Source organism: Bombus pascuorum, chromosome 4 (assembly GCF_905332965.1).
Source record: "Bombus pascuorum chromosome 4, iyBomPasc1.1, whole genome shotgun sequence".
NCBI lineage: Eukaryota > Metazoa > Arthropoda > Insecta > Hymenoptera > Apidae > Bombus > Bombus pascuorum.
The window spans coordinates 4,802,835-4,817,141 of record NC_083491.1 but is presented as its reverse complement, the minus strand read 5'-3'; the positions used below and the strand labels follow the sequence as shown (position 1 = coordinate 4,817,141).

Genomic DNA, 14,307 nt, shown 5'->3' with positions numbered 1-14,307 from the left:
AAAATATTTATATTGTATTATCAATTGCAATGCAAAATGCGAAACCTCCTACGATATAAAGTGGATGCACATAATCTTCATAAAACGATTCAACCTCTATCAGTACACTGAAAACTATATTAAAAAGAAAGATTTATTCGCCAGTTTTAATAGAAATATTAAATGAAAAATATGTTATGTTCTTTTCAATAGACAAAATAATTTTCCAAGCGATACGTAAAGGATGAAAACGGTGGCAAACTCTGTCAGCTAATTACTTTAACGAGCTTCAAGTGGCATTTGATCATCGCAAGGGTCGGCGACGCGAAAATATAGTCAGCGATGCGATATAGAGGACCAGAACTGGAAGGTGTTACACATCCTACACATCGCTGCAGAAGCAAGAGGATTGTACGTCCTCGTATTTTTGGAAGCGGAATAATGCGTTTGTATTCCTGAATAAGTTTCATGAAATTTTATCGTTGCTAGAATTTGAATCTTCCTTTTTGAACAACGTCTGGATGAAAGAAAGTTTGAGATAACTTGGGTAAATTTGGTTAATTTAATTACAGAAGTTACTTCCTCTGTTTGCCTTATGAAAAATTTACTCAGAGCTTTAATTTAAAGAAGAAATATTTGAAAGCAATGCATATTTTATTTTAATTGCTCTATCTATGAAAAAAGGAAGAATTAGATACAGTGTTATGATTTGCATTCGTGAAACTTCGAACTGACAAGAAATTGTAGTTTCTACGCAACGTTGATAAAAATTATTGAAACATATGAATCATATATACATATTCCCATATAAATTTTCGTAACACGATTACAGCCGTATTAAATGTTAATTTTTTATGAGTTCTCGGATATTTAGTTAAGTCAACTTAACGTTTGATTTGCTTTTTAATGTATTTTCTGCTTAATATTCTTTAATGTGACAACAATAAGAACAAAATTGTAGTCTGTATAATAATAATAAATACATTGTGCGTGTAACAATAACAATAACAATGTGAATTCAATAACAACGATATTGAAATAAATAAAAGATATCGTGTAATTTATCTATGCTTATGTCCACCATAAGTACCACCAGAATGATCATTTCCTCCATAATTATGAACTTCCGCGAAGAAACCTCCATGGGGATGAGAATGATATTTTACGCTCCGCATGTTGCCACCAGGTTCGTGAATATGGTACTCTCCTTCGACCTCTTTCCCTGCGATTTAAAATATTTAAAATATTTTTATCAATCATTCTCTGAGAGGCACGCGATCACTCGAATGTTCGTATTAACGATTAAACGACACAAAATATTCTAACGTCAGTGTCATATGATTATTCTTTTCGTTGTAAATTGGGAAAAAAGTCCTAGAACTTGGGACTGGTCGACAAACAAACTCGCAACTAGTTCTAATTAAGAGGAAGTTCCACTGTCCAATTAATTCAAGGTTCTAATTAAGAGCACGAAATCAAGTCTCGGTACACTTTCATGTCGGCGCTCGATCAATGTTTTGAGCTTGGCAGTATACGTACCGTCGCGATGCTCCTTCTGTCCATGGTAGTCCTTAGTGTGTTTATCATCCACACCATAGGCGAACTTATACTTAGGATGGGCCTTGTAATCGTGATGATGATGGCCGTGTTTGTCTTTCCAACTGATCTCTTCGTGATGGCCCACCACGGGTCCAGAAAAGTGATGAAAGGAATACGCATGACCATGACCTCCACCCCCACTGTGTCCGGCTCTATCTACGCTACCAGTGTCTTCGTCGTCTAAAATTAAATGTAGTAACCTTATTTTTAAATTTCAACATTAATACAATATTTGACCGATATCATACCTTCGTGAAACATTTTTAGTTGAGCATTAGCAAAGGCGATCGAGATCAGAGCAAAAACAACTAAGTTCTGAAAGCGAATAAGACAAAAAAAGAATTGTCAATTTTTAATCTACCGTCTGACGTCGAGCATGCGGTTGGATGGAAAGTCGTGGCAAAAATATCTCGAAAATTAATCGTGAAAATCGAACGCTGGAAGAACACGACAGAAATTCATTTTAATCATAGAAGGTCGCACATTCTGGGTAGAAAATTGCAAAAGGAGAACCCGTTATTCTTTCTCAGAAATATGGATGATAAGCGGAACAGACTCGCAGAGGCGATTTTCCCGATCGCATAAAGACTTCCAGAACATGCTGCGTTTTTACTTTACGATTACGACTTTGTAATACTTTGTCACGGATCCCGTGATCCGTTTTACGGAACGTCGCCCCACTCTTTAATCAATAACATCGGTGAAACTTGAAATTGGAACGATCGATCGCATTAGACCCGTCTGCCAACATTCCTTCGCTCGACGAACTGTTCAAGTTGCCTGCGTTGTAATCCTTGCTTAATTGTTTCTCAACGAATTTGTATCAAGTAAACGTGTCAATAATCGCAACGCTAACTTTCACCAATAATCTCAAATAAGACGTAATGCGTTCACCGCTACTTTCCAACACTTGTATCCTCTGTATTCACCTGTATCAACGCCATATTTGCTCCTTTGGAGGATCACGAATAGACTGATTATTGGATCGCAAAAATCCTATTTTATAAGAGCGTTCAGCTCACGAAAGAAAGAACTCATTAAAGCATTAATTTATTTGTCGTAGCTTGTCAGTGATTTCAATAGAGTGAGAGGCAAAGCTAGTAGTGCTCGCTGGACCGAATATTTTTTAAAAGTTACAGTTCTAGTTTTCGTCATAGCCAGCCACGGATTGACATCGAAATTATATTGTGATGTAAAAGGTTGACAAAAATGCATTTCGAAACACTTGGCGAACCAAGAAATTCAGGTTTCCTGTTTCAAAATACCTTTGCAGAGGCGATTTCATGGTGCGGATATACAAAAAAATCGATTGAAACGATCTGCTAACGAAACGCAAATTTTTCACTTGAAACTTGAATCACGCGATTCAACCGATGATATTTACGCATGCCGTTCATAAACTTGAACTTTAATTTGAAGTTGTGCTCGTCATTATCTAAATTCAAGTATATGCAAATGCATTACCGATACTTTAGTAGATTTAATCAACACGAAAATCTGCGATAATTCTAGAATTATAGAGCTACAATTATTCTCACGTTGACTCTGCTCAATTTCATTGAAGAAATCGTCCTATCATATATTCGATCAATAACGTAAATTAGACTGTCAAGATTAATGAGTAATAAATTGCGTGTTTTCGACGATAGAGCGAACGAGTGTCAATATGTCGCCTGAATAGCCGCATCCCAGCATGGCAATACAGTTTATTGTTGAATTTATTGCATTTCCGCGCAGTATTCGCTCGCATGATACATTCATTCCTGACTGAATTGTAATCTATCGATTCGATGTAAAGTCAAATACCCTCTCCTCCTTTCTCCCCTCTCTCTCTCTAGGAATATATCTCTTTGATTTAATGATTATCACCGTTGTATGTTGCTAATGTATGTTGGCCAATGAAATATTTTTGACGAATTGCCTTATGAATTATTAACGAATTTATCATCGAAGTTGCATTAACGTTACGTTTATTGAAAATCCCATGCCATTATGTAAATGTATTTTAGGAACGCAGATGAAGCTACAGTTTTCTAATTCGTCAACCTTTCATGTACCCTTTTTGTTTCCGGTATCGGAAAAAGATTATGCACAGTCTAATGATTAATTGGAATAGGGTTTTGTGTGACAATAATACTCAACTTTATAATATTTTCTGCAGAGTGGATATCTCCGTGGGGCAAATTTTTCAAATATAATTTTGCTCGTGTTTTAGCTAATTCTCACACGGTTCGGCAATAACTCGATGATTTACGAAACAGGTTTTTGGAACTAGCGACGAAGAAATTGAGTAATGTTTCTTTTAGTCGTCAAAATTGCGCAACTCAAAGGAACTGAGCGTACGCCTTTATTCAATGAGCTTTAGAAATTCAACAGTATTAATCTGTGGCTTGACAATGCAAATTGTTCATTTAAATTTCCGTGTTGCGGATATGATATTTATCGCTTACACGAATTCAAAGTTGCACATCAGTTACAAGCAAATTTGTTATTAATTCAGACGCTTGCGAATTACCCGTGAAACTCGCGATGGGTACTATCGTTACCGAAACTAATGTACATACATAGTTTCTGGTGATTACCAACTATGTAATAGGAACTAAATAATTTACAATACCGACGTGCCATGTACATATATTTGAACAGAAGTTATTTGATTTCAGTTTATTGACTGTGAAAACTTTCTGCATCTGTAATGTCAATGTTTGAAATTATAATCAGAAGGAGACAACAAAGGAGACTTTGAAATTAATTACAGGTTTTTGTTAACATTGTATTAATTACAAAACTGTACATATTCTTGAAAACGTAAGCCTCTCGCGCATCGATACATCTAACAAGATGATTTAAAATTAAAAGGTTAAAATGAATCTAGTGTAAAATTTACCGATGTTAAGATAACAAACATTAGTCTTACAAGGTATTAGTGACTGATACTTAATTTGACGTAATACTAATTAAAGTTTGCGTATACGTTAACATCCACTAATTGAAAATTGGTTTATCTACAGAAGAGCCTCGTTTTGACAACCATGTCGTAAGAAATACGTGGGCAAGGTGACGTTAGTGCAGGGATTAATGAGTTTTGAATGGCGTGTGTAGATACAGGCGCCGTCCATGTTCCCTCGGAAGATATTATTCCAGACTCTACGTCGGAGCTGAAAATAAAAGCATTTCTCATTTTAACTTTAAAGATATCGATTGTCGAAATCGAAAATTTCGATGTCAAAGTGCACGTTGTACCGTTGTATTGGAGTGTTACGAGTTACTATGATATAATATTTGGGAGCTTACGTCTTGAGAACAGGTGAATTGTAAAGAATAAGAGGATTCACGGGTGGCGGTCTAAGGAGAACGACGTCAACCCCGGAGGATTGTAGTTCGCTTTTTAATGCTTCTGCAGCTCCTTCTACGGCTTTTCTGGACGCACTGTACGCTACCAGTCCTGTTCCAATTTTGGTACCGTAGCTTGTCGTGGAATCGCCCAAGAGAATGATGCGTCCTTCGAAAGAAAAACGTTTTTTATAACTTGCCATGGGATAGAAGATCTTACGTGTATGTTTTTAACTTTAAAATTGAAACAGACCTCTTTTTACGCGCAAAAGAGGAATGAACATTCTCGCGGTCCTAAGTGGCGCCACTAAGTTATGTCGTAACATCGATTCCCACGCGGAACTCGGTTGTCTCTCTATGGCACCTGATAGAGCCAAACCGCCAGTGTACACGATTGCCCAGAGACCTGTAGTCGAACAAAGTTGGAACATCGGTGTAAAGTAGAGAGTTTGGACAACGCGACAGACACAGCGAAGATGCAAGTGCGTCCTTGCGAAATTTTTACCAGGTCTAATACAGATGTTGAACGCAAATGGGACCTTAGCAATGAGAACTACGATTTGCTTCAAGAATTTGCTAAAGAAAAAGTACTGAAAAAGCAGAAGGAACGATACATATCGAAGTATCAAGTCTAATATAATTGCGTTATAAACCGATGTTTGCGAAGATATGGAAAGCAAGAAATATGAATTGAAATAGATTCATTTCCTTCGACGAGCGGTTGCCAGTAGCCGTAGCTTGGATTTGTTCTTTTTAACCAAGCACTTTCTAGGAAATCGAAAATTTTGATGGCTATCAAATCTTTGCGGTTAGTAAATTTGAAAGCTTTATTCCATGTATCTCTGCTATATGTGATCCGTTTTCTTCGTGTCCTAGCTATACGATGGAACTCGGTGAGTGTTATATCGAGATGGATAACTGACCGAAATCATTGCGAAAGCAATTTTCGATCTTACGTCGATGTTATCATTTACATCTCAGGTTACAATTTCAATTTGAAATTTTAGCATAACTTAAATATTCTTTATAAAATTTCGTACACGCCTCTAGATTCGTATAATTAAATAACACGGTAGCGACTTAAAGTCGAAATGAATAGCCTGGAGCACACAGCTGGCCATTGATGAACGGTAGTGCGAGAAGTTTCTGAAACAAAACTCGAACACCGTGCGAAACTTAATTAACTTTCCTTCAAGATAACACGATTTTTGGTTAATTAAGTATCCCATCTGTCCATTCGACATCGGCTAGAGATATTCGTTAAAGGGTCTTCAACTTTTCTTTCGAAATATGCTTCAAAACTATAGACGAGAATAAGTTCAGTACTTTGTAATTGAGATCGTAACGAATAGAATTATGAAAAAATGACCGGGACTCGATAAAGCACGGAGCGTGTTCGATCTTCGCATTAAATCAACAATCGCTTGCCATCTTCGCCAGCCGGAAGTTTCGCCCTAACTGCATCCAAACAAGCGCGTAAACTGTCCTCCCTCGTTGAGTCCAACTCCAAGGGTACGATTCGACCGCGAGCACGTATTTCCGGATCTTGTGTGTTCCCTTGAACTGTGTTCGTCGCATCCTCCTCCCTTTCTTTCTGTTGTTCTATCGCCCTTACGATTTTCATTGATGGTGAATTTCCAGAAGGATCCAATAGACCAGCAAATACCTATGAGACAATTGATCGAGCTTACAAAAAAGATATTTCTATTTAGAATGAAGAATGATCGCGCAAAGTATGGAAACACAAGGGGTATTACCTTGTAACCAGCTTCGTAAAGTGCTATGGCGATCTGCAGGCCTACGGATGTATCGCAGCTGGTCACGAGTACATGGAGTTTGTTACGAGTCTCGTACTCGTCGGTGGCGTTCCTCGATTGCCGCATTAGGTAGGCCAACAGGGCAGCGGCTATCGAACAGAGAGCTAATATTTGTAGGGCCAAAATGGCCCCAGTCTCAGCATCCATCCTGCCAGGTAATATTCAATCTGCAAAGCAGAAGTTACATCTCTATTACGGTACAATTCAAGCCAGATCATACGGATCATTCCACTTCCGCAATGCGTCGAAATAGTTTCTCATCGCTGTTATGGTACAACTTAGCGCTAAATTTCATATCGCAGTTTCACATACTAATATATTTACAACCTCGATTTCACCACTTCGCATCATTCGAAACATACTATGTATTAACTACGTCTGAATACGTAGTTCAAGGATAAATATGCTAGGGAAAATCACATCAGTTTTTTCTCACATCTGCAACGTTAATTAGCAAACCTGTGGACTTCGAGTCATCGAACTTAACGATAACGTGGATGACATTCTCGTCTCTTACGTTCCATAACGTTTAGGGAATTTTATAAATTTCCTCCCTTCGATTTCATGATGCTAAAATTTCAATCTCATTGTACAATATCCTTCTACGATGAATTTACTCCGTACACATCGATATTATTTGTATCAACGTTTACGATAGCGGCACGCAATTCGTATAAATTCACCGCGAAGCGTAATTCTGTGCACGAATGCCGTTGACAGCCGATCAATCAATAATGATGCCATAAGGCATAGTATATTTAACCTAGACCCGCGACAACGAAATTGCTGCGAAATGGTCGGACAGCGACGATACAACAAATCAAGGATTTTCACGCGTATTGTCAGCCGATCGTGTTATTTCATTCCATAAAGAATTGCTGATGGCCTCGGTGTGTTCATCGATTACTGACATCTCGCAGTAGTATTTCATGCCGGTGAGACATTATGTAGTCTAACTATCTCCTCAGATAAAATATATTTCTCGACTGCATCTTAATGTAGTGGAGAGTAATGTCATTTTATAATAACAATGTGAAAGTAAATAAATTAGAAATCAATTCTCCGATGCATTGCTATGCAAAGAATATAATTTTTCTCGTTAACTTCCATATTTTCTTGAATTTCTTTTTCTTTTAGAAAGTCTATTTTCATGTTTCACTCTGTAATTAAATTCTTTGATAACAATTTGACGATATAACGATATTCTAAAAAATGTTATCAAAAAGATTTCACGGCAACATTTTTGCAATACGGTGCAAAATGTTGTAAAGTTTCGCAATACTAAAAGCCTTTTTAACTAACAGGTATATACACGTTGGATGGAATTCAATTAAAGATACCTTTTGTTCCCATTATACGGTTAATAATACAGAAAATAGAAAACGGAGATTTCACTTATTTGCGACGAAATAATTTCAGTAATTCGTTTATAAATAATTTTTTCTCAAATTACTCGTGAAAAGGTACCTGTTAGTTGGAGAAATTTCTAACTAGTCTAAAGTCAAGGAAGTTTTCGCGAACGAAATCGTAGAAAGGAAGAACTCGTATTTGAAATATAATGCAATAAATTGTAATGATTCAATAACGTCGGGAACGTGTCTACGCGAGGGTATCACGGCGAAACACATCGCAAATTCTGTTTTTCCCGCGAAAAGTGAAGGGCGATGGAAAGGTTTTTGCTTAACGCAATGACTCGCCTTTCTAAAGTGTATCTGAGTTCAGCGAGGCGTGGTTTAAAGCCGCTTCTATTTTTCTTCACAGCTGACCATCGATCGTCATCGTTGCAACAAACTTTGTTTTGATTCGTAAAGTTGAACATAACTCACTTTCAAATTTCACAATCATGAAAATCACTGATCAAATATTCATCGATTTTTGCAAAAGACGTTTCAAGATATTAATTTTAAGAATCGTGACAGTTTGAGCAACGATCAAAGGCCATTCGAAAAACTAGACGCTATGAAGTACGATTGCAAGTACGAACGTATGATAATTGCGATTTTCAACCGAAGATCACAAGTAATTTTTTGAAGAAATTTGCGAGCATAATTTTATTTGCGGGAATAAAACCGATTTGAACTGTCGGTCGACTTTCGTGTCACTTGTCCATTCATGAAAATGGTCACGTATCGGGATCGTCTCTCCTCCAGAGCTCGTAAAAATCTCGAGTTTCCGCGCGCGAGTAGCCGCAAATGCTCACCTCTTGTATCGAACAACATACCTAGAAAGCGTATCGTTGAAAATTACACTCAGCTGATGCCAGGAGTATTCAGAGAGATTCGGTTTTCAATGATAAGCTTCGATTTCAAACGGAATATGAGAGTTCACTGGCTGATGCAAATTATTCGAGGAAAGTGCATGGCGATTACACATGATAAATTATATTTTTGTCATCTAAAAGCTAACGTAAATAACATGTGACCAGAATTAATACTTTCGAACGCTTCCATTGGTACCATTGATTGCAACTGATGCATTATTTTTGTTACATGAGATCGCGCGTCGCTGTGGTAGTAATGAAAAGTCCGAATATATTTAAAATTGATACATTTGCTACAAAATTGCGCGTATTCCGCTTTTACGAATAACCTATGGATGCATGAAATATCTTAATCTGAAATTGAAAAGAGAAACTGTCTTTAGTTTATAAACACCTGCAATTTTTTAAAGAATCTTCGTGTATACAGAGCTCCAGATGAAAAGGCAATGGAGATACATATACGCACGAACAAGTTTGTTTGTGCGCCTCGATTGCGTGCCAAATCATGGCGGTTAACTTTCTCTGGAATGCAGGTACAGAAAGAAACCTGCCTGAAAGACAGGTGCTACGAAATTATGGAAGCTTATCCAAGATCTCTCAAATACCGCATCTGTTTTTTTACAACCTAACTCTCGGTGAAACGTTCAGTTTTTATTTCCTTTCTATTTTTTCTTAATTAATTTATCAATCAGTTAGCACAGAGTTCAAACCTTATTAAGTCGGTAAAATAATTGTTCGCGTTATTTTATTCATCATTTTATAAATAGTAAGAGATAAGCAGGAGAGTATGCGTAGCATTCGAAATTTGTAACTAAAAGAAAACATTATACGCGTGAAAATAGTATGGAGGATATTTTCGATTTAAGAGAGAAAGCAAGTGTCAATATTTAAACTCACGTGCTGCATAAATAATAGGAATTTACAGGGATGCACAGGCATCGTATACATTTTATCTAGAAAGGTAGATAAAATTCAAGGTTCGTAAAATAAATTATTCTTTTTCTTTTGACTTAATATTATAAATTAACAGTGTCGTTAATAATTATACGCTCCCACAATTTCATTCGAGCGAAACGAAGTAAAAGGCAAGTCGAGTTGACATTTATTTGCAAATTAGCTCGTTCGGTAGATCCATAAAATACTTTCGTTATCGAGAAAAACTGTTTCATTGCTTTATCGCTGTTATACCGAAACGAAATTATTTACACCTTTCGTTCTGCATCGAAACCTAGATGGATATAAAAAAGACAACGTCAGTTGCGAGCTGAAGCTTAAAAAAGGACACCTACCTTGCTACCTTCTTTATCAAACAACAACTACGATCATGATGTCATGCCAATAAGCTGCTATGTCATGTCTATTAATCGCTAATGCTGCGTGAGGTATGCACCAACTGGAATGTTGGGAGTTACACGAATTATTACACGTATATGGGTGTTCTAGACACGCGTTTAGAAGCGGCAATACACAAGTATCGAGACGGTCAGAATGGGCCTGGACATTCGTATCTACGGTATGTACGGACGAATCACATTTCGTGGTCGCATTATCGAATTGCAGGAGTTTATTCGCTCGTACTAATTTCGATGGGAATGTAGAAATATCGATTAGAGGCTTGGCCTCTCCTCCGTGTGCTCCTTCTGATCTAGAATCTTGCCCAACAATCCCGGGCTCTCTGCGCCCGCGCGATGGAACATTGCAACGTTCCATTACCTGACCGATAGAAATCTTACTAAAATAATTCCAATGAAAACACTGGAATATGTCGAAAGTTATACGCGGTTATTAAAACTTGGCGATTGCGAAATCGAAATATTCTCTCGTCTTCCAAGCATGAAATATTCAAATTAATATATACATATGCATCGTGGTTCCCGCTATTTTTATGTAGGCGGTTGAATCCCGCTAGAGAATTAACCTAGTCTGTGTTCGAATGGTTCGAGGAAAGCACGAAGCTTAGCGCGCGATTTAACGGAGTTTCCTGGGCAACCAGGCGGCTCTTTTCTTTATGATCGTAAGAAATATTAGCGAAAGACTGGCATTCGCAGCACTGAGACCGTATATCGCCGTGTAAGCAGCGGCAACTAACAGTTGCGTAGATACATCCAACAGTACAGATAAACGTGCAACGGTACTCCATGTTGACCGCGAGTGACCGCGTGGAAAAGTTAAATGCTTGCGGTCCGCAAATATCATTCGGTTGCTATTTGCATGATAATCATCGCGATGTTTACGTGGCACTTTACTTTTCCGTATGTGTTACGTAACTATGGAATGTTTATAGCTGAAGATCAATCGAAGAAAAAGTTTCCCGACGTTAAATTGTCCGTGCAAAAGTAGTGAAAAAGCCTAAATAGATTAGGTTATTGGTTACGCAAGTAGTCTAACTAAACCGATACGTGACGTCGGCCGTGGCAATTATATAACGATATCGCGAATCCTTGGAACTTAATTTTACGAGCTCGCACCTCGCCGACATGTACATACAGACATCTCATTCATATATTAGCGACCACATGCCACGATACCCGCTTAGAAAGTTTAGGCCAAGCACTTTTCCTGCAGTTAATTGGAAAGCTGAATACGATTTGGCCATCGAGGAACGAGAAAAATTGCATGGCACTGTAGTTCCTCTTTTCGTATGCATAAATTTCCAACGACTGAAATTTTCTTATCGTAATCGTTAAAACAAACGCGAATCTGTTTAAGCTTGCATATTTCTGCGCGAACATTTATCGGATTCTACACCTTCATGCGAACTCAATGAGAATTCTCTAAGCTTATACGAACGAAAGTATCGTTGCAGCGTTGCACGAACAACTCTTTGTTTCGATTAGCTGTTAAGCGAAGATCGTTGCTTCCGCTTCGAAACCTCCGATTATCGTTGCTGGCGAACCATGTCAACGGAACGAGACGGTTGCTAAGATGTTTGGTCGATCAACAATGTAAATAGTTACAACATTTGCAGGAGCTCGGAAGTTTTTATAATTTTTTATAAAAAAAAAGAAATTATGTTACTAAAAAATAAATAAAAATAAAAGATTTCAAAAGAGTGACACCCAACAGATGGTCTCGCTCGACTATCGAAAAACAAGATAAGTTAATAATATGTACATATATCGCTTACAATATTTTTGCTCGAACGCACAAAGAACGGCTTACAACGATCGTTTAATGTCCATGTTTTACTATATAATTTTTTACATGTTACGCGCCACTCGGTTTCTCGATTCACGCTCTGCTTCGCCCTTAATCAATTTATCGCTTCATTGCAATTGTAGATGCGATGAGCATAATATTAATCGTAAAATCTTTATTGACGCGCCGTTCTCACCATGTTTAATACATTTAAGACTAATTTTAATAACTGTGTTCGACGATAGGTTTGCTCGTTAAAGCTCTTAAATATGCGAAACAAATACGATCATATACATGGATGTATTTCCTTGAAATCTGAATATGTCACTGGACAGATACCATAAAAAAGTAAACGAAAAGATGAATGCAGTTGATTATTGTAGTTTGGCACGAATATTTCTTCTTATTAAGTGGCAATATTCTCAATAAAAAAAATAGTGAAATATATTGAGTTAAATGCAACACTTACTTGAATTTGACGGAAGAGTTGTGGACGTCGAGGTCAAGTACTTAGTCACGTCACTTTGGTATTCGATGGCCTCTTGTCAAGAAAATTCGGCACACTCGAAAACAACACAAAGCGAGAAAACAGCGGATTTACGAGCACTCGAAAGTACCGGCGAGCGGCAGGCCCCGACGCGTGTTTCTACGGCACAACTGGCTTTCGAGAATTCCCGCTTGGAATGCCCACGAGGACGAACGGTATAAGATGCTTCGACGTTGGCTGTCTCGACAAATGGAAAAGGCACGGTCGAAGCATCTTCGCCGCGCCTACAATTATGTGTCCGTGTCTATCGCTCCTCAATGCTCTTCGACTTTCAATTGCCTACACCTCCGTCGATGTTAATTTCTAAAGAACGGGCTGTTTAACGTGCCTCGAATTTTTTTCAAATAAATCACGAGTTTTACAAATTAGTTTGAAAATGTCTGAATTATTACTTATTTGATGTCACCTGCGTGTTTCACTGTGAAGGAAAGTGACGAACTCGGAGAAATTTCTTTATATTACGTAGAAACACTTGTTCCGGTTATGCTGAAATACGGAATACCTTTACGGAATAAATTTACGGCAAGGGATTTTAGTGGTTTAGGAAAAAATTAATTTTAATTTGCTTAAAGTAAAGCAGGTTTACGACTTTTCTTTTTTATTGCCACGCAGATATAGTGGATCGTTTTTTACACGTTTTCTCCGTACAAAATAAAATAGAATGTGGCGACAGGATTTCTGAAGACATGGTCACGTAATCAATTTTGTGGGGAAAAAATAATGGCTTACTGGTGGCTTAATGAGAATGTCGCGTCGGTAGGATTTGAAATTACGTGGATCAGAGAAGCTCACTAGGTAGGCGTAATATGCAGCATCGACAAAAAAGATTCGCTTAATATCTTGATCTCTTTTATAACGAAATAATACCTTTTTCTTTAATCATTCTTAACTGGTACATTTCTTGCAACATTCCTCGACGTGTTAACAGCTTTAAAAATCTCTGAGACGTCCCCTGAAAAAAAGATATCAATTATTTCTAAATTTATAGAAACCACCAAATGCATTATTCGAAGAAGCACTAACGACTACGAGTTGCGGAACGTGTTTTTCATTTCATTCAGTTAATCTATCGTCATATCTTCCGTCAAGCCCTCTACAAAATTCTGGTCCGCAATGACCTACATACTACTTGATCGATTAATTTTCCTTTGACCTCGTTCTTTTTGCAAATTATGAGGTATTTGCAAATCGTAATACGATAAATGATGAAGCAACAACAGAAATATAATAATGGAAGATCTAAATTATGGAATTAACAGAGTATTAGAGAGTTTATTATTAATTTCACCAAGATAACAATTACTATTCGAAGAGTTGGTGCAGTAAATGACATTATTGTTAATAAAATATCTTATTTTATCGCATGCACTTTCGATGCCATCCACAGCAATGAAATTTGTACAAATACGTATCTGATGATGATTATCTTTGTCGTACATAAACATTTGATATTCCTTATCTATAATGAATTTTATAGAGTAATTATAAATCCTAAACGAAATAGTACAATCATCGTATAAATTTCAGTCACGATTAACCCCTTTCAGCACTGTGTCATCGTGTGACAATGCTGTACGCAGTCAGAAAATATTCGTTTCGTACGGCAACCGAATATTAATTTATCGAATAAGTTC

General features: G+C 37.3%; 2 protein-coding genes across 2 annotated transcripts; both read right to left on the bottom strand.

Annotated features, from left to right (window-relative positions):
• Positions 1 to 148: 148 nt before the first annotated feature.
• Positions 149 to 4,207, bottom strand: LOC132906431 (cuticle protein 7-like). The gene is made up of 3 exons (XM_060958610.1): positions 1,827 to 4,207; positions 1,519 to 1,758; positions 149 to 1,201 (listed from the first exon to the last, which is right to left on the bottom strand). The coding sequence occupies exons 1-3, from the start codon at positions 1,837 to 1,839 to the stop codon at positions 1,041 to 1,043; spliced, it is 414 nt and encodes a 137-aa protein (XP_060814593.1). The 5' UTR covers positions 1,840 to 4,207; the 3' UTR covers positions 149 to 1,040.
• A 119-nt stretch (positions 4,208 to 4,326) lies between these two features.
• Positions 4,327 to 13,309, bottom strand: LOC132906429 (D-beta-hydroxybutyrate dehydrogenase, mitochondrial). Its single transcript, XM_060958608.1, has 6 exons — positions 12,596 to 13,309; positions 6,669 to 6,895; positions 6,340 to 6,577; positions 5,165 to 5,317; positions 4,873 to 5,080; positions 4,327 to 4,736 (listed from the first exon to the last, which is right to left on the bottom strand). The coding sequence occupies exons 2-6, from the start codon at positions 6,873 to 6,875 to the stop codon at positions 4,580 to 4,582; spliced, it is 963 nt and encodes a 320-aa protein (XP_060814591.1). The 5' UTR covers positions 6,876 to 6,895; positions 12,596 to 13,309; the 3' UTR covers positions 4,327 to 4,579.
• Between the last annotated feature and the right edge of the window lie 998 nt (positions 13,310 to 14,307).

Excerpts from the sequence above, each read along its gene's own strand:
- LOC132906431 (XM_060958610.1), bottom strand. Across the intron at positions 1,202-1,518 it reads ACAGAAGGAGCATCGCGACG|GGAAAGAGGTCGAAGGAGAG; the intron begins GTACGTATACTG and ends TTTAAATCGCAG.
- LOC132906429 (XM_060958608.1), bottom strand. The coding sequence starts at position 6,875 with ATGGATGCTGAGACTGGGGCCATTTTGGCCCTACAAATATTAGCTCTC. Across the intron at positions 6,578-6,668 it reads TTTACGAAGCTGGTTACAAG|GTATTTGCTGGTCTATTGGA; the intron begins GTAATACCCCTT and ends ATTGTCTCATAG. Across the intron at positions 5,081-5,164 it reads TCTTTTGCGCGTAAAAAGAG|GACGCATCATTCTCTTGGGC; the intron begins GTCTGTTTCAAT and ends TTTCTTTCGAAG.